Here is a 22,085-nt window from a genome sequence, read left to right as displayed (position 1 = left end):
ATAGTCTTCAGATGACAGAATTGGTCTAAAAATCAAAATCCACTAACAGCAAGCCATTAGACACTTGCTCTGTTCTGGCATGGCATGTAAAGCTGAAGTCAGCTCACTGATGCATGATGTAAGCATTCCAGAAATCCGGACAAGTAGTGGATGTGGCCACTGTTAAAAGATATCTACACAACAATTTCTACAATTGACCAATCTACGATGGGTAGCCGTGTTAGTCTGTAACTTTAAAAATTAGTAGTCCTATGGCACGTTAGAGACTAATAAAAAAATAGACAGAATCGTGATCTTTCGTGACCATTTTGTCAAGCTCTGCATCTCTCTGATTAGCCAACTCGAGGCAAAGATTTGGTTACATTGGAAGGTTTCCCATTTAGGTGAAGATGGGAGAGGAAAGGAAAGGTAAAAAGGGGAGACCAATGGCCATCTGTAAGACATCCAGGAAAAAATTATATTTATTCAGAGTAGTGCAAGAGAAGGAACTCACTTTGGTGCATAAGGATCAAAGATGGCATCAAAGTCCTCATTAAGCTCCAAAGGCACTGTGGAAATAGGGCAATCTACATGACGGTAAAATTTGGAAAAGGTTTCATCATCGTCCAGCTTCATCACCTCTTTCACCGATTTTCCTGTGACCGTTAGCACTGTTTCTTGCATCCCACCAACTGCAGATGCGGATAAAAGAAAGATTCACTTTAATTCTATCTGGGGTTCTGACCTTAAAGTTGTGTATGCCTGTCTTTTGTTTTTCTATGCATTGTTTTTAAATAGAGAATACATTTTGAAGCTAGCCTAAAATGAAGTTCCTTGAAAATGTGAAATGTCTAGATACCGGGACAACTTAGTTTATAATAAAAACATGAAGTGCTAAAGTAAATTATAGAAAGACACTATAAAAAGATTTTTAAAAGTTACCTCAGTGAAGGGCAGAGGTGGGGAGGATGGTGACCAAGGCATTAGTTTGGTAATAGTAAGACAGAAATAACAGACCAGCATTTAAAGCCAGATTGTCAGAAATAATGGCAGGTTCTGAACCAAGGTCTGAAGTGGCTACATGACTTTATAATGTTATCTGGATAATTTGCTAGAAGCAGTTCTTAAATTGCACCAGGGTTTGCCAGGAGTGAGCCCCAGCCCCTCTGGGCTTGGCAATCCATAGCCCCAGCACCTCTGGGTTTGTTGCATCAGTTAGGAATGTAAAACAATTGCTTAAGTGCTGGCACATCTTTCATTACAAATTAATCACTAATTAGAAGCAAGTACGTAATGGGAAAGAGTGTGTGTGTGTGTGTGTGTGTGTGTGTGTGTGTAAGTGTAATACCACACACAAAAGAGAATTACTATTTTTAAAAACTTCAGGAGGTAGCTGAGTTAGTCTGTTACAGAAAAAACCCAACACATGGTCTGGTAGTACTTTACAGACTAACAAAACATGTAGATGGTATCATGAGCTTTTGCGGGCATAGCCCACTTATTCAGATGACCGGAGTTATGAGTTTGGGATGTGAACACTCGAAATAAATAGGAAAGGAGAAGGCTGGGGGGACATAGTATGATTTGGAAGGTTAAAATGTGCACCAGTGGGGCACTGCTGGCATTTGATGGCATAGATCAAATTACTGGATGTGCAGTAATCCAGCCCCACTGCTATATATATTGTACAAGCTGGACAGTCTCTGCAGGGAAGAATCAATGGACACAAATCAGATATATGTAAAGGAAACTTACAGAAACCGATTGGTGATCATTTTAACCTTCCAAATCATACTATGACAGATCTCCAAGTAGCTGTCTTGCCACAAACCAGCTCTACAACCAGATCCATAGGGAAGTCTTGGAATTACAGTTCATCTGCAAATTCAATTCACATGCTAATGGACTCAATCATAATGAAGGTTGGTTAGGACACTATCAATTTAACAACCATTGAAGGTACTAACAGTTCTCTGAGTAGTATCCTTCCTGACATGGGAATCTATCTATTGATTTTGATTTTTATCTGCTTAGGTTTAAGTATCCATTCTCCGGATACTTACTGATACTCTGTCTCCCACCCTCCTCTCCTATTTTCCCTACCATCAGCCTTCCCCTTTCCTATTTATTTCAAGTGTTCACATCCCAAACTCATAACTCCGGTCATCTGAAGAAGTGGGCTGTGCCCATGAAAGCTCATGATACCATCTACATGTTTTGTTAGTCTATAAAGTGCTACCAGACCATTTTTTATTTTTAAAAAGTTTTTTTTGTTTTCTACAAAAAAATAGCAGGTGGTGACAACAAAGTTTTGCGAAGACTGAAACAAGAAAAAAAATGCATAGAACCTCCACCATGATCTTGGCGAAATGAACAATAAAATTACACAAACTTCTGCTATCAGGTACTGTAACTAAAATACTTTAACGGATTTGAAAAATCAGGTATAGAATCCATTACAATCTCAAATTACTCTTACAAACCTTTGTTGTTCAGCCTTCCCAAAAACGTTTCCAGCTTGTCTAGCTTCAAGTCTGATTCTAGCTGCAGATCAGGCCTGGCTTCTATTTCTAAACAAAAAGAAAATATTAAAAATAGTTACACTGTCTTTACAGCACCCTATCAAAGTCTCATTGTAAACTACAGCTAGTTTTGATGACCTACCTTCCAGAGGCTTTGAAACTGGAGTGGTAGACTTCAGCCTGTTACAGAAAGGCGATGTCACTGGAGTTATGGCAGTAGGTGATGCCAAGCCTGCAGAATAAGTAGAGTCTTTCAGACTGACACATCCATTGTAAATGATGAGGCTTTATTTTTGTAAATAAATGCCTCTTAAAGTAATCTAGCGTGGGAAATGGGTTCTCTATTAAAACAAACTTTGTGCTTCTTTTAAAACTTATATGGTTTGGATTTTGTGTACCATTGGGCATATCACTCAGACACATGTAGTGGTTTTGTGCAAAATAAATGATTTGCAGAGAATTTACCGAGCTCTTGCTAAGAACATATTCGATGGAAGAAATCTTCACACATCTACCAAGCAAAATAGCAAAAAAAAAAAAAAGAGGCTGCATTGTCATAATTCCCTTCCCTATTTCCACCTGCAGACAAAGTCCACAGGGCCGGGTGGCTTGTATGTGCAGAGATAGGAGTTGACGGGGAAAGCAAAGCAGCAGAGACTCAGATTTCGGGGCTTATCCTACATATTTTGCGCTCCAGCTCCAATTCAATACACACTATTCTCTCTTCTCGAAGAACTAGCACAAGTCTGACCAGAACAAATGAAAGCCAAAATATAAATTTAGAACATTTTAAAAGAAATGAACATGGAAAGATTCAGTAAGAAGCAATGAACTGGGATTACGGTTCACCCCCATTATGTGGGACAGTGCATCACAACACTGAATTGTATCCCTCACTCCTTAGCTGAAAGCAGCAAAAAAGAAAAATCTCGATACCCTTTAAAATGTATTTTTTCATGTAGCAACTGTCTGTTAATTAGTGAGCAGCTCAAGTTGAAGTCTTGTTTTGGAAACTTTACTGTTTTCCACAGATAATATAAACTGAAGCTGCACCAGTTTAGCAACTCTTTTCATTATATGAAAAACATCACCTCGGAGCAAGCCTGAGCATGCAGTAATTACAGAAACTGTTGAAAGGAATACGGAACACAATTGGGCAGCTTATTAATGAAGACATTTTGCTGCTAATTAAGAGGCCTGAGTTTGGGGCAGATTTTAAAACAGCGAGAAAAGCCTTTGGTCAATGGAGTATAGGTGAGAGTATGCATGGACTGATCACACAACTCCCCCTGCTGCTAGCTGAACAAATCAGTGCAGAGAGCAGCTCCCCAGGGTGTAAAATGTTCCTTTGTTAATTCAGAGAATCTTCAAGCACCAAGTGATTAGGACTGAGGGAAGCACACAAGGATTTCATTGTGTGTGTTTTGTTGCGTTTTTACTTTGTCATTTTATTTAAATCTGATTTTTGATAGTTCCTTCCTCTAGGTACTCAAATGGGGCACTTCAGTAAATATAAATCAGCCCCAATTACTTCTAACCAGTACAGATGCCAATAGCTCTCCTGCTCCCCCCACAACACTAATATCCACAGCAACTGCCTGGTTTAACTCCTCACAAATCTCTCTCTCTCTGTGTTTTTAATTTTTCAGAGCAAATGTTAGCCTCGAGCACTTATGAATGTTGGGCTCAGGTCCTCAGCTTTCCATCTGCAGCCTAAGGATCATTTGCTGATGGCCCACAGGGAGGCAGTAGGTCACATGGTATTGGCTCATTGATGACCTGCAGCTACAAATACATTAAACACTTTCCTAATGTAATTTCTCTATTAAGCAACTCATACAATTCCCATCAAGATGTTACATAGCCACAGATGGGAGGGTGCAGGGAAAAGGTCTCAGAGATAAACTAGGCAAATATAACTTAGATAGGGCCACGATAAGATGGGTGCATAATTGGCTGGATAACCGTAGTCAGAGAGTTGTTGTTAACAGTTCTAAATCCTGCTGGAAAGGGATAACAAGTGGAGTTCCGCAAGGGTCTGTTTTGGGACCCGTACTGTTCAATATCTTCATCAATGATGTAGATATTGGGATAGAGAGTACGCTTATTAAGTTTGCAGATGATATCAAACTGGGTGGGGTTGCGACTTCTTTGGAGGATAGGGACATAATTCAAAATGACCGTAGCAAGTTAGAGAAATGGTCAGAGGTAAACAGGATGAAGTTTAATAAAGAGAAATGCAAAGTGCTCCACTTAGGAAGGAACAATCAGTTCCATACATACAAGATGGGAAGCGACTGTCTAGGAAGGAGCATGGCGGAAAGGGATCTAGGGGTCATAGTGGACCACAAGTTGAATATGAGTCAGTGTGATGCTGTTGCAAAAAAAAGCAAATATGATTCTAGGTTGTATCAACAGGTGTGTTGTAAGCAAAACTCGTGAAGTCATTCTGCCGCTCTACTCTGCACTAGTTAGGCCTCAGCTGGAGTACTGTGTCCAGTTCTGGGCGCCACATTTCAAGAAAGATGTGGAGAAATTGGAAAGGGTACAGAGAAGAGCGACAAGAATGATTAAAGGTCTAGAGAACATGACCTATGAAGCCAGGCTTCGTGAACTGGGCTTGTTTAGTTTGGAAAAAAGAAGATTAAGGGGGGACATGATAGCGGTTTTCAAATATCTAAAAGGGTGTCACAAGGAGGAAGGAGAAAATTTGTTCCTCTTGGTTTCTGAGGACAGGACAAGGAGTAATGGGCTTAAAGTGCAGCAGGGGAGGTTTAGATTGGACATTAGGAAAAAATTCCTAACTGTCAGGGTGATCAAATATTGGAATAAATTGCCAAGGGAGGTGGTGGAATCTCTCTCTCTGGAGATATTTAAGAACAGGTTAGATAGACATCTGTCAGGGATGGTGTAGATGGAGCTTGGTCCTGCCTTGAGGGCGGGGGGCTGGACTCGATGACCTCTTGAGGTCCCTTCCAGTTCTATGATTCTATCACAAACAGGACAAGAAAATGGCTGACAAGAAAGACTGGGTGACATTTTTCAGCTAAATAGTTTATTCACCAAAAAACACAGTTTGGGTTGAGCTGAAACAATTTACAAATTTGACAGGGATTTGCTGGCTAGTTTCAGGCAAAAAAAATTTTTTTTTGGGGGGGGGGGGGGAGGAAATGGATTAGGCACACTTCATAAAACGGGGATGTGATATGAAGTAACTCCTTTATAACTTTAAGCCCAGTGGTATGTGAGAGATCCTGATTCAATTCCCCCCCACCCCGTGTGATATGGAGCAGGAATCTGAACATGTCTCTCCCTCTCAGCAGAGCTTCCCTAGCCACAGACTAAGGGTCTCATGTTCTCTGGCTCAGCGACTACTCAAATATTTTATACCACCGAACAGAACTGCTTCAACACGAGAGATGGACTGTGACACCCACACAGGCTGATTCTTAATGGTCCAGCCTGTGACAGGTCAAACACCCCTGCCTTCACAAGCTGAACCCAATTGGTGAGAACAGGTGGCTCAACTTATGGTCCAGCTTGAGGGAGGATACCCAGAGGAGAAGAGGGGGAAGTGCCTACTGTCTGGCAAGCAACCCGAGAGGAGGCTGGGAAGCAGAGCGAACAGACTACCTCTCGGGTGAGCTGGAACCCCAAAAAGTGAAAGCCTGCCAGAACCCCAGAGAACAGGGCAGAGAACACTAGACCTGGGGGCACAAGGGTTAGGTGTGTGGACAAGCTACAGTGGTCAAGCCATACCTGCAGGAAGAGGTGGCCTATTCTATTATTTGAGTATTTCTGTCACACATTCATAAAACACTCTGGGTAAGTCTAAAAACCCTGCAGCTGGCCCAGATCAGCTGACTCAGGTTCACAGGGCACAAAACTCTGTCACAGCTGTGGGCTTGAGCTTTGGGATTAAAAACTGTTGTGTAGATGCTCAGGCTTGGGTTGGAACTCAAGATCTGGGATCCTCCCATCCTAGCAGGGTCCCAAAGCTTAGGGTCCAGCAATTTTTAGTCCCACCCCTCAAACTTGATCCAGGCCAGCCGTGGCTGTGGTATGGGGCTCTTATCCCTGTGTAGACATACAGCTGACTCAGGCTTGGGTTGTGGAACTAAGAGCTGCTGTGTAGACACTTAGGGTTGGGCTGCACCCTTTTGGGGCTCTCGAAAGTGTAGAACTGTCAAAGGAACTTGGCCAGAGAGCCAGGACACTTTTACAGCTTGAGTAGGCTGAAGAACAGTAATGAAAAACTCAAACAAAAGTGCCATAGCTAGCCAGACGGAAAGATTCTGGAGTAGCAACTGTGCCAAAAACTCATGCTAGATGATCCCACAGCACAGTGGCTAGGGCACTCTCCCACAACATAGGAATGCCAGGTTCAAAGCTCTCCTTTGCTTTTACATAACAAAACCAAGTGTTTCCTTGCAGGTCAAACATTTTCATTCTCTAAATGAAATTCTTTAAACAAGAAAATGTACATCTGCTCCATATTCTGAGACATTTTTGCAAACAGAAATCAGTTACAGGTCAACAGCTAAATCTCTCAGGGCTTTGTTTGTCAAATGGGAGTTCTGTAGTAAAGGGAAATCCAGTCATGCCCTCTGGGTTGGACTGGAGACAAAAAACTGAACATCAGCAGGAGCATACCAACAATTTACTATCGAGCTTAATAGTAACTTGATGTAACTGTAAACAATGAAGGACAAAATGACCAATGGAAACACCCCCTGGAACTTGCAACCAACTGCACAATGACATTAGGCTGATGATAAACAGTCCTCTTGCAAAACACAAATATTGTTTTTGTTTAGCATTAGCCCTGTATTTTGACCAGATAGAGAAGCAATGACTTATTTATATGTGGATGATTTCTTTACAGACCTTTTTTTACCATTCGTCCAGCAACAGTGAACTGGCTAGAGTCATTGGCTGCTCCTTTACCCTTTGTCTTCCAGGCTTCTTCCCGAACAGTAATCAGGTGTTTTCTTTCTTCAATAGTCATTTGACTCTCATGGCTATCTGCCATTTTCTGCTTTTTTGAGAAATGAAGAAATAGATTAATTAATATAAACTCTGCTATAAGTTGCAATGAACAGGAGAAACATTTTAACCATTGAAAGAATAGGGATACATGTTACTAAGGGACATCCAGGGATGCTACAGCTAGGGAACCTACTCTTTAAACATCTTTATTGCTTTGCTACCCTATTACAGCAATAAGATGAAATTTCAGTCAATGGCATATCTTGGTTCAGGAAATTGCCAGGATTCACTCACTGCAAGACAATTAGCTGAGCTTTAATAAAAATAAACAAATTGATCAATAATGTTAATATTTTAGGTGGTTTAAATTTTCTATTTCCTGTTAATCTGTTTGATTTTCTGTGAGAAGCTTCCAAATATGAATTCCTACATAGAAGTTTTAATCTCTGACTTGAATCATTTTTAATTCAGTGTCTAGCTGTAAATTTTCCAAGTTGGCTTAGCAGCCTGGTCTCTAGAGTCTGATCACTTTCGGATCTGTGTCACCTTGTTCTTTTGAATAATTTCTCCAGTAGTTGTGATCAAATACCTTTTGATCACACAGGAGATTGGGGAACAAGATACATTAAGTAGGAAAAGTGACACCATCAATCTCTCTCTCCTCCTAGCTGAGTCAGATCAGAGAATCAGGCCAGTTTCTACAAATCAATTACCTTAAAACAAAGCTAACATTTTTTGTATTTGTGTTGCACAGAAATCATAACAAGACACACCAAAGAACAGCATCGCCAACTATCAATTTTATTACAACTCTTGTGTTATTTGGTGCTTAGAAACCCAGCTGCTGTACTCAATGGCATGAGAACATCAGCTTTCATTTAATTTTTCCCTAGCCTTCACAATTACAGAGAAAAGCCTGAAAATCATGAAATTAATGCTCTTTACAGGCTCTGAAACCAGCAAGACACTTTTTAAAAAAGTTTCTTTTTTAATATAAATTGTTTTTTAAAGAGACTGACTCCTTTTTTGAATGCTTGAGTTGACAATACTGAATGAATTAAAGAGAGTTCAATACTTTTAAGGGACCAGGAGCATGACCATAGAGGCAAGTAGACAGGGAAGGAATCTCTTGTAAATAAAAATGTATCTGAAAAGAATGAATTATCCCCCAGTAACAAGAAGAATTGTAGAGTAAGGAGCACCCAACACAAGGACTGGAATCTCCCTCCCCATCCTTTCTCTCTCTGTTTCCCCTCCACAGCCCTCCATACAATTACGTTTGTCTTGAATTCAATAGACGTGTTAACTGGCAGCACAGCCAGACATTTGAACAACAAGATACATGGCAACTCAGATAAAATATCCAGAGTATGGTCCAACCTTTTCAATGCTGTGGGGCAGATTTTAGTTTTGGAGAACGCTGGTGGGTCACATTCAAAAATATAATTCCAGATTATCTGATTCTAGAATCAGATTTTTATTAAGATTGGGATTTATTTGAGCCATCAAAAAATATTAACATTAGTGCTAGTCTCCAATAGACATCTCAGTAAGAACACTGAAGAATGTTTTCTCCCTTGCACTACCGTTTCAATGTCAGGATCAATATTCATAGTGGCAAATCAGAAACAGTGGCAGGATGTCACTCTCTAGCTTGCAATGTTTTGACTTCACATGTCATTTTATGACCGAGAATGTGCTTTTGCACATGTATGCACTGTCCAATGCTGAACAGAGCTTCAGCACAAGAAGCCTGTGAACTAAGGCCAAGTTTCTAGATATTTTCACACATTCCATTTTTCTTTGAAAGAAAACTAGGATAAATCTAGTTAGAGCAGTGTGAACAGCAATGATCATATGGTTGCTGATCCAATGGTACCGCCACTGGATTGATTAATAGTTGAATGATAGATCTCGAAATCAGAAAGTCTAGGGCTGAACTAAGCTGAGATAGCCAATATAATTTTTAAGAAGCTGCCAAAACCAGCAACAGCCTCAATTGAAAGATCCCTGCATAATGGAAAATTATTTGGAAGAGTCCAAATTTACTGAGGAATGCATCAACATGGCTCATAAAAGGTACAGAAATATTCTGATCTCTACCTAGCAGACTGAGTGAATTAAGATGGGAAATGTTAAGCTTTCCAGCTGCTTTTGACATTGGGCGACATTGCTTATTTTCTCTTCTTTCAGAGCAGCAAGAATCTCCTTTCTGAGTGAAAAAACAGTTAAGGTTCTGTCCACCCTTGAACTTGTGACTGGAGATGCAAAACCTACACTTCCGCAACCAACCCTTCAAGGAAGTGGATAGGATTTCTGGGTCTCTGTGCTCAGTTTCCTCCATGGATAATGTTGGACTGTTTGCATTAAAATAAGAGGTGTGATGAGTAGTGTACAGGCCTGGCCACTGGAGAGAGCAGAGGAGGGGCCAACGGCCCTGATCCTCGGTGATTCAAAAGAGCCCAGGGCTCCGGGCCCTTTAAATTGCTGCTGGTGCACTGCACAGCATGCTCCCGGCAGCACTGAGGGCGGGGGCCATGCCTTCTTCCCAAGACCCCAGCCCTTCTGGGAGCACAGAGCTGGGTCTCCTCACCTTGCCCAGGGGCCTGGCGAGGCTGCCAGCTCCCCTACCAGTGTAACAGATTTCTTGTAAACTGCCTCCATTTTCAACTCCAAACCTATTAATCCACTTTCACTACCAGTCTGTGCTTATGGACTATCTGTGCTGAAGTAGCACCACTGCTGGAAGCCACCGTATTTGCTCATAGAAGAAGCAAGTGCCCTGTAAATACCTTCCTCCTTTCTATTGCACTTGAGTGGAACTAGCTCCAGTAACTACTCAGGCATGAAGAAATCCTCGTTAGTATTTCAGATGAAAAGCAATTGTCTGATATCACCACCATTAGCCCTCTTGTCTAGAGTTAATGGAATGAAAACCACTTATATTTTTCACCCACTCTCTTCAATTTTGAGGCAACATCGGTTCACGTCACTTCATTCAGCCAGCTGTAGCTAGGAGAGGCAATGAAGTACTTTCAAAGTTCTTTGCCATTTTTCTATCCCCAAAAGGATGAGCCAGCCTGATAGCATACATTCGTATCACATCTCCATCTCCAAAAGGCTTTTTATATTTCCACTAGCTCAAGGGACACTTCTTAAAATGCAGCCAGACTTGCAGTAGGCACAGCTGCAAGTTCCAACCGTATGTTTTTCTGCTTCTGAAGTTTGCTTTTCAAATTCTCAACTAGAGTAAGAAGTGACTCTCTAGGGTTCTTCTTGCATTTAGTCTTCTGAAGTGTGTTGCAATGTCAACTGATATTACACTCCTCAACATAGCTATAATTTTCAAGTGCACATAGTATTATGGTGGTCTATTACTTTCAACGAGTAAGTAATCTTCCCATTTACCTTGAAATGCTCTGTTCTCTGCATGAACTTTTCTCTTACTGCTTTCAAGACTTTGCAGTTACTGAGCTCTGCACTTGAGAGAAACTGATGAGTCTTCCCTCTCAGACTGGTGTGCTACAGGAGACAGGAGTCTAGGTGTGGGTATTGGAGTAAGGGCGACCTTTGTTCTCCTGCTGCTGCAGCTTGCCAGCTACTTTCCTTCACCCCCTGCTGCTGTACTGAAGGGTTGTTCTTTACTGCTTTTGCTGGAGGAGAACTGGCTCTACAACACTGCATCCTGTGCATGGCACAACCTATTATGGACAATGCTTGCAAAGTCACATTTCAGGGAGGATGTCATTTTGTCTGCACACTTTGATTGTGCCACAGAGTATCACTTCACTGAGGGTTCAAATGCTGTGTTCTAGGCAGTTGCTGTTGTGGGAGAGGCTGCTTGGGAAGGCCTCAGAGGATGGATTTGTCCTATGGTCTGGAGTCTGTCTGGATGCTGTCAGTTTAACCATCATCAAGTAATGACAAGGACCTTACATTTACATAGTGCTTTTCATCCAGGACACCAGAATACTTTACAAACAGTAAAAAAAACATTTCATTCCTCACAGGAAACACAGCCAGGAAATGTTGGTTACCTAGATAACAGCACCATGACATAGGAGATATGGACAAGAAATGATTATTGATCCTACTGAAACCACAAGGAGGATTTTATATGCAAAGTGTCTACTGAAGCTGTCATTTTACAAGAACACAGGCATTAACACAATCCTATTTATGTGGAAAAAATCATGTGGCTTTTTGGGAAAATATCCCCATGGTTTAGTTTTAAATTTTGGCTGACAGACAGCACCTGTGCTTCATGGCCACTGAAAATTCAGAAGGGCAGAAACAGGAAAGGGTATGGATCAGCGTACGGACAAATTGCAAGATGGTATTTTCTAACAGGAAGTATTGTAACCAATTTGGGAATAATTCCATATTACACGTCATTATGATGGAGAAAGGTGAATTGATCAATGAACTAAAAAGTGTTTGTTACACCCAGGCAAGAGATCATGATCTACTTTTATACACTACGTGCAAATAGAATATAATATCAACCAGTAATATATACTCATAAAAAGCCAGTTTACCAAAGTTGAAAACTATGACAAACAAAAATGAGAAGGAGGAAATATTTAAACAACGTGAAACTTAATATGGGAATTAATGTCCTTTAGAGGTCCAAATAAGATAATTTCAGGCATAGAATGTGATTTCTTTGGTTAAAAGCATCCTGGTGAACATGGGAGATGAAGATAATAACAGAAAATTAAAAATGTCTCACAAACAGGGAAAATGGGAAGCTTATAGCAATGAATAGAAATCAGTATTCAGGAAATACAGATTAGGTAAGCTATCAGTGAAAAGTCTTCAGCTAGTAGGGTTAAAAACAATAAGACAGTATTTAAAATATACCTGGAACAAAATTAAATTCTAGTAATGGTACAGATCCCACAGAATGAGGATAATAAAATTATCCATCAGGAGGCAGAAGGGGACAAATATTCAATAAATAGTTCTGTTCTGTATTAAAAAGCAGTAGTGAGTGTTCAAATCTAACAACAATGAAATAATTTCTGTTTCATCAGTAACAAGGGATGTTTAATACCACCTATTGTTAAATATTTTAAATTGACTTTTTACAAGATCGCAAGTTTGCCCGATAAAGATAATTTGTATAATAGACCCAATGATTGATGCTGAAACTCGGCAAATTCAGATTAAAAAAAAATACAGTAAAAATGTTAACAGCAAAGGCAGTTAACTATTGGAACAGCTACCTAGAAAACCCACCGCATTCCTATCATACTAAACCTTTAAATCAAGACTACAGAGACTCCTAAAGATAGGCTCTCGCTGAAAACACCAGCTACAGGCGATGCAGGAACGTCTAAGTGAGGCTTAACCGCTGCGTAATGCAGGAGGCTAGAGTAGTGATTATGATGATGATCCCTTCTGAATTTAAAATCTATAGCAGTACAGCTTCAGAACATGTGTCTGGACATCTGTTCAGTCCCAGTTCAAAGGGAAGAAGGGCTTATAGCCTACTAAATGCACCACTCCCTGTTATTCTGGATTTTTCTCATCTGCACAGGCCCACTGACAGAAGGGTGGGAGAGTATAAATGAAGCAACTGCCCCGGGGTCCTGCGATTCAAAAGTGTCTGGAGTTCCCAGTTGCTGCTGCTGCTCCTGAGAAGCAGTGGTGTCCAGAGCCTCCGGCCTTTTAAATCACTGCCAGAGCACCACATGGTGCTCCAGAGCTCTGGGCAACTCTGAGGGCTAAGGGAGGAGGTGCACCGCAGTCTGGGAAGTGATCAGGGCTGGCTGCTCTGGCCTCACCATATCTGGAACACAGAGCTCCCCTTCTCCACTTTGTCCCAATGCCCCAAGAGACTGTTGGCTCCACTGAATCTACATCATATCCACCCCTTGCCTAATGGGATCATAACCCAAGGTAATAGGCTGTATGTTATATTTGAATGCAAGAGATAAAAAATAAGAGATAGTTAAAGGACGGCAACCACTAGGATTGTCTTTGGTTGAAAGGAAAAAGCTGAATGAAGATGCATGCAACATCAAAACATGTGGTTTTCAGAAGAACTAGAACTTCCTTTCAATTATATGCTGCGAATTTTGCAGAGTAGACAAAAAGGTGCTAAGTTAGCTTGTAAAGCAGAGAACAGCAAAAACAGAGCTTCCAAAAGATGTAGAGCATGAGAGAAAGGCAATGAATTTAAGAATTGGAGGGTGATGGGTAGGAATTACAATTTTTGTTTCCTACATGACTGTATAGTCACATAAGCCCCTTTTCCTTTTCACAGATGGTCAGTGAACACAAGACAATTTTATTAGATTGTTTGCTACTTGAAATTATTAATGGTTTGTGCAGACAGCATGCAGACTGCCCTTCAGGTAAAAAAGTTTGTTTGTACCTTGAGAATCTGATATTACTAATCCAATACAGAATTACAGCAAAATACATCTATTGCCTTACTAGATGCCCTTTTCTTTCACCTAGGAATTTAGTATCTTCACAAAACTAGTTTTAGCAAATGTGAACTGAAGGCTCCAAATTAGAGATTTTATTCCACATAACTATTGGTACAGACAAAACTTGATTGATACTAATAACTTTGAAAAGTACATAAAAAAAGGTGTGGGGTCCTGGTCACAGCAAAGCTTTATTTAGAAACTCCAGAAGTACATGAACAGTTTCTCTTTTGTTCATTCTATCAGCAGTATGTATCTTAGACAAACACATGTAGCCATATTACAACCTTGTATTTTAAGGTATGACCATCACAACACATGCTGCAACTAGTATACAACAGGCATGTGAACAGGTAACCGGTTGACCAGTTACTTGATAAGCATCATCCTGAATGGGCGATGCTTACAGGATAACAGTTAACTAGTACCTGGGAGCAGACTCAGCAGCAGCCCTGCACAGGGCCGGGAGCTGGCAGCCCTCTGTGGGGCTGAGAGAACCCTTCCTGCCTGGACCCCTTGGCTAAAACAGTCCCCCAGTCCCCCCACACAGGAACCCTGCCCACCTTTTAATCGGTTAACTAGTTAACATTACATTTAACCAATTACATGGGATTTTACATCCTCAGTATCTAATCTGGAGAAAAGTCCAAAGATTTTCCTATAATGCTGCAAAAGTAGATCTGTGTTGGGAGGCCAAGGACTGGGTGCTCAGAGTCAGATTAAAAAAAGGGGCTTCTGGGGCTGCAGCCCAGGACCCCAGACTAAAGGTGGTTTCCTCAGTCCGGAGCCCTGAGCTGCTGCCACACTAGCCTTTCCGGGGGAAGAAGAAGTGGCAGCTCTGCACCATTCCATTCTTCCCCCCAAACCCCACTGCAGCCATTTCTCCACCTCACTGCAATCCCCTGCCTCATCCCTGAGCCTTCTCCTGCACCCGAGCTCCTGCTCAGACTCCACAGACCAACTCCTAGCTCTGCCCCCTCATAACCTAACTCCCTTCCAGACCCCACAGCCCCAGCCCTGAGTCGTCTCCTGCACCCTCCCTCCTCCCCAGACCATGCACCCTAGACCTGAGCTGCCTCCTGCCCCGAGCCTGCTCCCGCACTCCAAACCCTTTGGCCCAAGCCTGGGCCCCCTCCCGCACTCCAAATGCCTCATCCCAAACCTGCAAACACCAACTGGAGCCCTCACACCTATCATAACCCATAGCCCTCTCCTCAACACTGAGCCCCTCATGTTTGGACCCCCCTTGGAGCCTAGGGGCCCCCACAAAATCTAATGGCCACAGAAGAGTTAATCTTGCCCTAAGGGTTATAACATAAAATAAGAGCCAAGCTGCCCTATATGCTCAACCTTCAAATTAACTGTTCTTACTTCTTCCTTCACTTTCTTTCAGACTAACTATTTCATAAGATCAGTCTCTCTCTCCTCACCACATTTTCTGGTGTTCCAGCTCTGCTCACTCTGACTGCTGTACTAAGCTGGTTACATAAGAAACTGAAAGTGAATTATTTTACAAACCTTCATTAACTATTCACTGCTTTTAAAGTAGCTCATTGAAGCTTATTTAGAATATGCACATGGAATATATGGATGTATTTTGCAATGCAGTATCAGAATCATAATGTCAAGTCCAGTCACCTAATGCACTGTTACCATTTACTAGAACAGCAAAAGGGAGCTGTTAGTTACCAAGCAAAGTATCCATTGGTTAATTTGCTTTGGGAATGGGTCTTAAAACCATTTTGTTGACTGTAACTCCTTCAACTAAAACAGGAAGTTTATGAATATTTCACCTTCCATCTCCAAGGATGCCGTTCATCAAAGACCAGGGGGCTTGATTCTTTCAAACTAGAACTATTGACCTTAAAAGAAGAGAAACAAAAGGGTGAGGAAAGACAAAAGAGGCAGCAAAAAGAAGCAGGATGTGCCAGCCTTAAAATCTTTTAGAACAAAATAGTGAATGTAATGTAGGAAAAATACCTCTGGAGGAAACTAGAGCATGAAATAAAAACCATCTACAACGCACCACTTTGTTCATTTAATAAACTGAAACGTGATCAGGTTTTTTTTTTTTTTTTTTTTAATACTACACATTTTTTGTAGAAATTTAATTCAAAGAGACACGGGATGCACTGCAACTATTGGGGGAAGCAAAATGCTTAGCATTTAGGAACTACTCCATTCATAACTCTATTTAGTTTCTACTAATTCATAGTACAGCAGACTTCTGATAATCCGGCACCTTTGGGATCCAGCGGGTACTGGATTATCGGATATGCCAGAGTATCAGGAGGTACTCCGGCAGGGGGGGCTGTGACATGTCTGGGAGGGGGTGGGGGGGGTTAGGCAGGGAACGGCGCAGCATGGGGAGAACCAGGTGCTGACCAGTGGCGGACCTGGGGAAGCCCTGGGGCAGAGCAGCTGGGGTGCTGTCGGGTTGGTCCCGCAGTGCCGTCCCTCACCTGAGCAGCGCTGCAGGACCAATCCGGCAGTACCCCAGCTGCTCCGTTCCACACCGCTTCCCCAGGTCCGCAGCTGGTCAGCTTCAGCAGTGGCAGAAGTGGACTTGAGGAAGCGGCATGGAGCAGCTCCAACTGTCTGGCTGGCCGGAGCACTTCCGGGTTCCAGTTGGTGCAGGACCACTGGATGCCGGACAATTGGAGTTTTACTGTACTGTAAATGAACAGAGTAACGTCCTTGGTCAGATTATAGTTAGCCTGATTTAGTTTATTATCTCTAATCACAATTTTTAGAGATGTAGTTTAATAAAAATACTAATAGAATTTATGTTGGTGGAAAATACGTAATATAGGTACTGTACTTCTAAAGGTACTTTTTTCAGAGTACTATTTACTAGGCAGAATATATAGTAGTCTCCCACATAACTAAATGCTCTATAAGTGATCAGGAATTTCAACAAGCATGAAGAAGTGTGCAAGCTTTTGCTCACCTGATGAATAGGTACAAAAGGATGAAATGTATGGGCAACAGGTATGGCAGGAGAATAAGTAGAAGCATAGACAGGTTCCTATGGTAGGGGCAGAAGCACAGCAAGAGAATTAGAGGGGGGCCAGAAATTATTTGTCAGACAATGGAGGAAAAATCAAGTGATTCTTTTTTAAAAAGGAGTTTACTTATTGCCATTTCAGCCTTAATCTTTTAGAAACGTTTTCCCTACTGAAAAGTCAGTGCAAGAAAAAAAATGTCACAACAGCATGTTTACCGCAGCCATTTCATGCAGTAATTAAATTAATTAGACACACTATCATGGCAGTTTGATGTGAAACTGAGCTGCAGGAATAAGAGAAACACTTTTCACACACAGATGCTTTTAATGGTGTCTGCTTTCATGAGTCATTAAATGACTGAAGCGTGTGTCTCAACATGGATGTTACCACTGGATGTGACCTCAGCCCTTACTGGAATAAGGAACCGTGTATCTTTCAGATAAAATGAAACAATATTTTCTAATACTTGAATACAAATTGGAGAAAGGCCTGGAAGGGAATACAAACACACTGCACCCAACAAAAGTGATTTCACTAGTCTAGCCAAAGCCTGGAATAACCCCTAACAGCACAGTGAGGCTTACCCAAAGCTGATTAGACACGTCATTATCATCTGTCATTCTTCCTTCTTCCTACAGGTTAAAACAAACAGGAAACATTGCACAGAACATTGGAAACGTGCAGTTCATTAGAGAGCAGCTCACATTCCAGTGACTAGTGCTTCAGGTTCAATTAGAACTGTGTGCATGCACACCCAGGAGATACAACTTTCATTCTTATCACAAAAAAAGAGACATATTATTTGTCTAGAGGTACACTTTTGTGTTAGATTGTTTTTTTTAAAGGAGCTTACCCCCACCATGGTTGTATAAGTGTCGTCCTCAGAGTAATTCTGAATCATGACAACAGTACACACATGCTTTTAGCAATGTAACAGAGTACAGTATACATTTTCAGGAATGAAATATTTCAAACTTGATTCACTCTTTTAAAAACTACTGTTGCAAAGCAGAAGTGCAGGATGGGAGGAGGTGGAAATCACACATTAATCTAGAATTCTAAATAGTTTTTGACTTAAAATGGCTAGGACATAGGAATGTTCATTCCAATAAAATTCTGTGTTTTTGATGCTAGAAAAGGTTTCACATTTACATTATTTTTCATGGGAACCCACCAAACCCACCCCAGAAGACTGATGACTGATTACCCTGTGGTCAGTGGTCTCCAACCTTTTAAAGTAGGAGATCACTTTTTGAATTTAAGCGCAATCCAGGATTTACCTCAAACCCAAACACTCTTGCCCCGCCTCCTTTCTGCCCTGCCAAGGCCCCGCCCCTGCTCACTCCATCCTCCCTCCCCCATCCTCACTCATTTTTATAAGGCTGGGGGCAGGGATTCACGGTGCAGGAGAGAAGAATACAGGCTTCAGCTGGGCACCACTTACCATAGGTAGCTTCTGGGTGGTGGTGCAGGAGGCTAAGGCAGGCTCACCTCTACACTGGCCCTGCATCACTCCCAAAAGCAGCCAGCAAACTCTCTCCATCCCTGCCCACCTCTGCTCTGTGGAGATGGGGTACAGGGTGGAGGGAGGGGAACCCTGACATCAGCACCCCCCTTCCTCTTCTTCCCATGCCCTGCACAGCAAGCAGGAGGCTCACAGGGGTGAGGGGCATCACCCAGGTAGAGTGCTGGAGCAGCATGGCAGGGCTAAGAGGGGCAGATGCAGTGCTGCACTTGACAACCTCATGGCCAAACCTCTCAGGATCACATGTCAAAGGTTCCAAGATCTACCAGTAGATTCCTGTCTACTGGTTGGTGACCACTGCCCTTTGTGATGAGCGAGCACATCAGACTGAATCCAATCTATTGTAGCTCCAAGAATTTCATATATCAAGGCACTTCATCTTTTTATCTGGCTGAAAACTCTGCAGGCCTTCTATAAATTGTATGACTAGGCTCCACTGTACACATGAAACTAAAAATCCTCATACCAAATTTCAAAACAAACATATACAGAATACACTGTTTGAAAATGAATCATCATAAAGTTTAGTTTTGTTCTTGTAAACCTCAATGTCTCCAGAGTTTATGATGCACCCCATTATTTTATCAGTAGATTATTCTTTCGTCTGTGGATATGGGGGCAAGTTCTTCTGGAACTGAACAACTCTTCGAAGTTTTAAACTACACAAATTACCGGTACATTTATAAAGAACAATTTCTGGAGTATTGTAAAGATGTCATCTTTAGGCAACTAACTGCCTATTGAAAATTAATGCATTTTGACTAAAACATTAACTGTACAGAGTTACTGTATGCATTCTAATTTGAGGATTTTGAATTTACTTCCTACATGGTTTATTTTTAAAAAAGGCTTTTGACAAACTCAACAACTTACATGCTTATAAGCATGCAACAATAAACAAGCGCTCTAAAGCAAGGTTAATAAGTGGCCACATGCTCTTTAATACTGCATACAAGCATGTTAATCAGTAAAGATGGACAAATTAGTAGCATTTGGAAAATCCATGCCATATTTTGGATAAGAACAAGCAAGTGCCATTAATGTAACTTATTCCCTGCTCTTGAGACAGGATTCTAGAATGCAAAGTCTATATTCTTTACTAGTTCAAAGCTTAGCAGTCAATACAACTCCTGCAAATCCAATAATATAGATTGTACACTTTTTAAATACCCAGGAGTATCTAATACACAGATATTTTCTAAAAAGGATCATCATCTCATGGTCATTCTGAATCAGGATAGTAAATAATTTCCACACAGCTATTTTGAATTCCAAGCCAGTTAACAACATTTACAGTAGATTCTAACCAAAGACACTAAAGCTGAAAGTTATTTAAAAAAAAAAAAACTTTCAAAAGACAGACCGTATTCTAGGGATTTGTAACAAACTACTTTCAATGAAGCTTTAAATTGCTTTGTGCACAAGCATCACTGATGTCAGTTCTGTTTGGGGAATTATCAAACATTGCAGTACAAGAAAAACTGCCACAAAGTCAGATTTTTGTACTGTCTTCATTCAGCTAGGCACAGGTTTCATCGGTAGCTTGATAAACCTTCAACATAGCTCCTACCTATTTTGATACTAATACTGCACAACTCCAGAACACTCAAGTTGCTAATATGATCACATTCTGGTCCAAAGACACTAGAAGGCACTTCATAATTATTTTGTCATGATGTTGAACTAAGTCAGGTACTAGCATTAGGAAGAAGTTACTCACTTTGTGCAGTAATGATGGTGCATTGAGATGTTCCCCCCCCCCCCCCCCCCGTGAGAGCTCCACTCAGGTCTTGGTGCGTCTTCATGCCGGTGATTGGAGATTTTTACCTAGATTTTTACCTTCCGTGTCACACATGCATGGTCGCCATCTGTTGGCTGCGTGGTGCGGGTCCCCCTGTTCCTTTTCTAATGGAAATCCTTTAACACACTCCAAGTAGCAGGGAGGACAAGAAGGTAGGGGAGCACCCACAGGGACACACACATCTCCAAGTACCATTGTCACTGCACAAGGTAAGTAACTTCTCCTTCAAGTGGCGTCTCTGTGGGTGCTCCACTAAAGTGACTAGCTAGCAGTACCCACTGCTCGTGGTGGTGGGTCTTGGAGTCAGTTGTGAGAAGAGGCAAGGACTGAATCTGCTAACGTGGTGTTAGCTAAGGTCCCTGCTGCAGAGCATAGTGTTGTGTGAAGGTGTGATGTGAAGACCATGTCGCTACTCTACAGATATTGGCGAGAGGTACATTATGCAGGAAAGCAGTTGATGTGGCCATCGCACAAGTGGAAAGTGCGGTGATAGTCTGAGGTGGTTTCCTCCTCCGAAGACAGTGTATATGCAATTGGCTCTTCACTTGGAGATACGTTGCATGGAGACAGATATCCCCCTGTGGGGAACAGACAGAAATTTGTCTGATTTCCTAAATTCCTTGGTCCTATATATGTAGGATGCAAGGGCTTGTCTCGTGTCCAGAGTATGTAGCATTGCTTCTCTCAGGAAGCTAAGGAGTTTAGGAAACTAGGTGGGCAAATAAATTTAGGCATGTCTTTCACAAACCCACTAAGAAGCGCTTCATGATGAAATATGGAAGAGCAAAAGGTTGTCCACTGGTTTGTGAAAAACTGTGATGGAGGACAGATGGACGCGAATGGAGCTGATGGAGAGGCCTGCGACACTAAGGTCCATCAGGTATTCAAGTACGGTAAGTATCAGAACTGTATTTGGTCGCAATTGACATTGGCTGCATCACTCCTGAAATCGTCCCCATTTGTTTTGGTAGGTATTCTCACAGAGGAGCACCACCTATTCAGGAGGATCTGATTCACTCTGTTGGGACAGGTAAGTTCTTCATTTTGGAACTATGAAGAAGCTGCGCTGGGCATTTGAGAGCCCTCAGGTTAGGATGGAGAGTTTTACTGATGTTGGGTCAGCAATTGAGATCCAATGGAGAGGGAAATCAAGTGAGCAATCGATAGATAATGCAGGTAGGGAAACCACGGTTGTCTTGGCCAATGGGGAACTATTAAAATTACTGTGGCTTGGTCCTTGCCAATCTTGAACATCCTGGAAAGCAGTGGAGTCGTTGGAAAGGCATATAGAAGGGGAGCAGTCCAGGGTTTGGTGACAGCATCTCTCTCTGAACTTTTGCCTTGACCTCCTCGGCGGCGGCGGCATTTGCTGTTGGATGCAGTCGCAAATAAGTTTAGGAATGGGAAATCCCATTGCCGGAAGACTGGGAGGGTGATATAGAGTCTGAACTGCCACTTGGACTGTTCCAAGAAGCGTCTGCTCAGTTTGTCTGCAGTGGTGTTCTGTTGGCAGGGTATATACTAAGGATGGTAAGGAGTAGTCGACTATTCGATACTCCGTCAACTAGCTGATTTCCCCCTCTCCCCTCCCTGCTGCCTCTATCAGATAGAGGCAGCAAATGGGGGTGGGGAGGGTAAGAGGGATCTCACATCTCGGATCATGACCATCTGCCTTGGACTCTCTGCTTGTCACAGTGGGCACCCCAACCTAGTAGAGATGCGTTGGTTGAGATCACCACGGATGGATCTGGGTGATGGAAAAGTATTCCGGCAAGGAGGTTACCATATGTGCTGGTGTGGATGTCACTGTCTCACGTGAAC

At 42.0% G+C, this 22,085-nt stretch overlaps 1 protein-coding gene across 43 annotated transcripts in view; it reads right to left on the bottom strand.

Moving 5' to 3' along the window:
* SVIL (supervillin) overlaps positions 1-22,085 on the bottom strand; it is a 197,261-nt gene that overhangs the window by 24,506 nt on the left and 150,670 nt on the right. For 25 of the 43 annotated variants that reach the window (XM_075922635.1, XM_075922624.1, XM_075922605.1 and 22 more), the window contains 7 exons: positions 17,523-17,570; positions 16,881-16,958; positions 15,724-15,792; positions 7,389-7,539; positions 2,644-2,733; positions 2,463-2,549; positions 494-671 (listed from right to left, as the gene is read on the bottom strand). In XM_075922635.1, coding sequence (XP_075778750.1) covers positions 494-671; positions 2,463-2,549; positions 2,644-2,733; positions 7,389-7,539; positions 15,724-15,792; positions 16,881-16,958; positions 17,523-17,570 — 701 coding nt within the window. The remainder of the gene's footprint in view (positions 1-493; positions 672-2,462; positions 2,550-2,643; positions 2,734-7,388; positions 7,540-15,723; positions 15,793-16,880; positions 16,959-17,522; positions 17,571-22,085) is intronic. The other 18 variants (XM_075922618.1, XM_075922631.1, XM_075922632.1 and 15 more) reach the window with 10 other exon arrangements.

Source organism: Pelodiscus sinensis, chromosome 2, assembly GCF_049634645.1.
Source record: "Pelodiscus sinensis isolate JC-2024 chromosome 2, ASM4963464v1, whole genome shotgun sequence".
In the NCBI taxonomy this organism is placed as follows: Eukaryota; Metazoa; Chordata; order Testudines; family Trionychidae; genus Pelodiscus; species Pelodiscus sinensis.
Note: the sequence above shows the minus strand (reverse complement) of the source record. Positions and strands in the feature narration are given on the sequence as shown.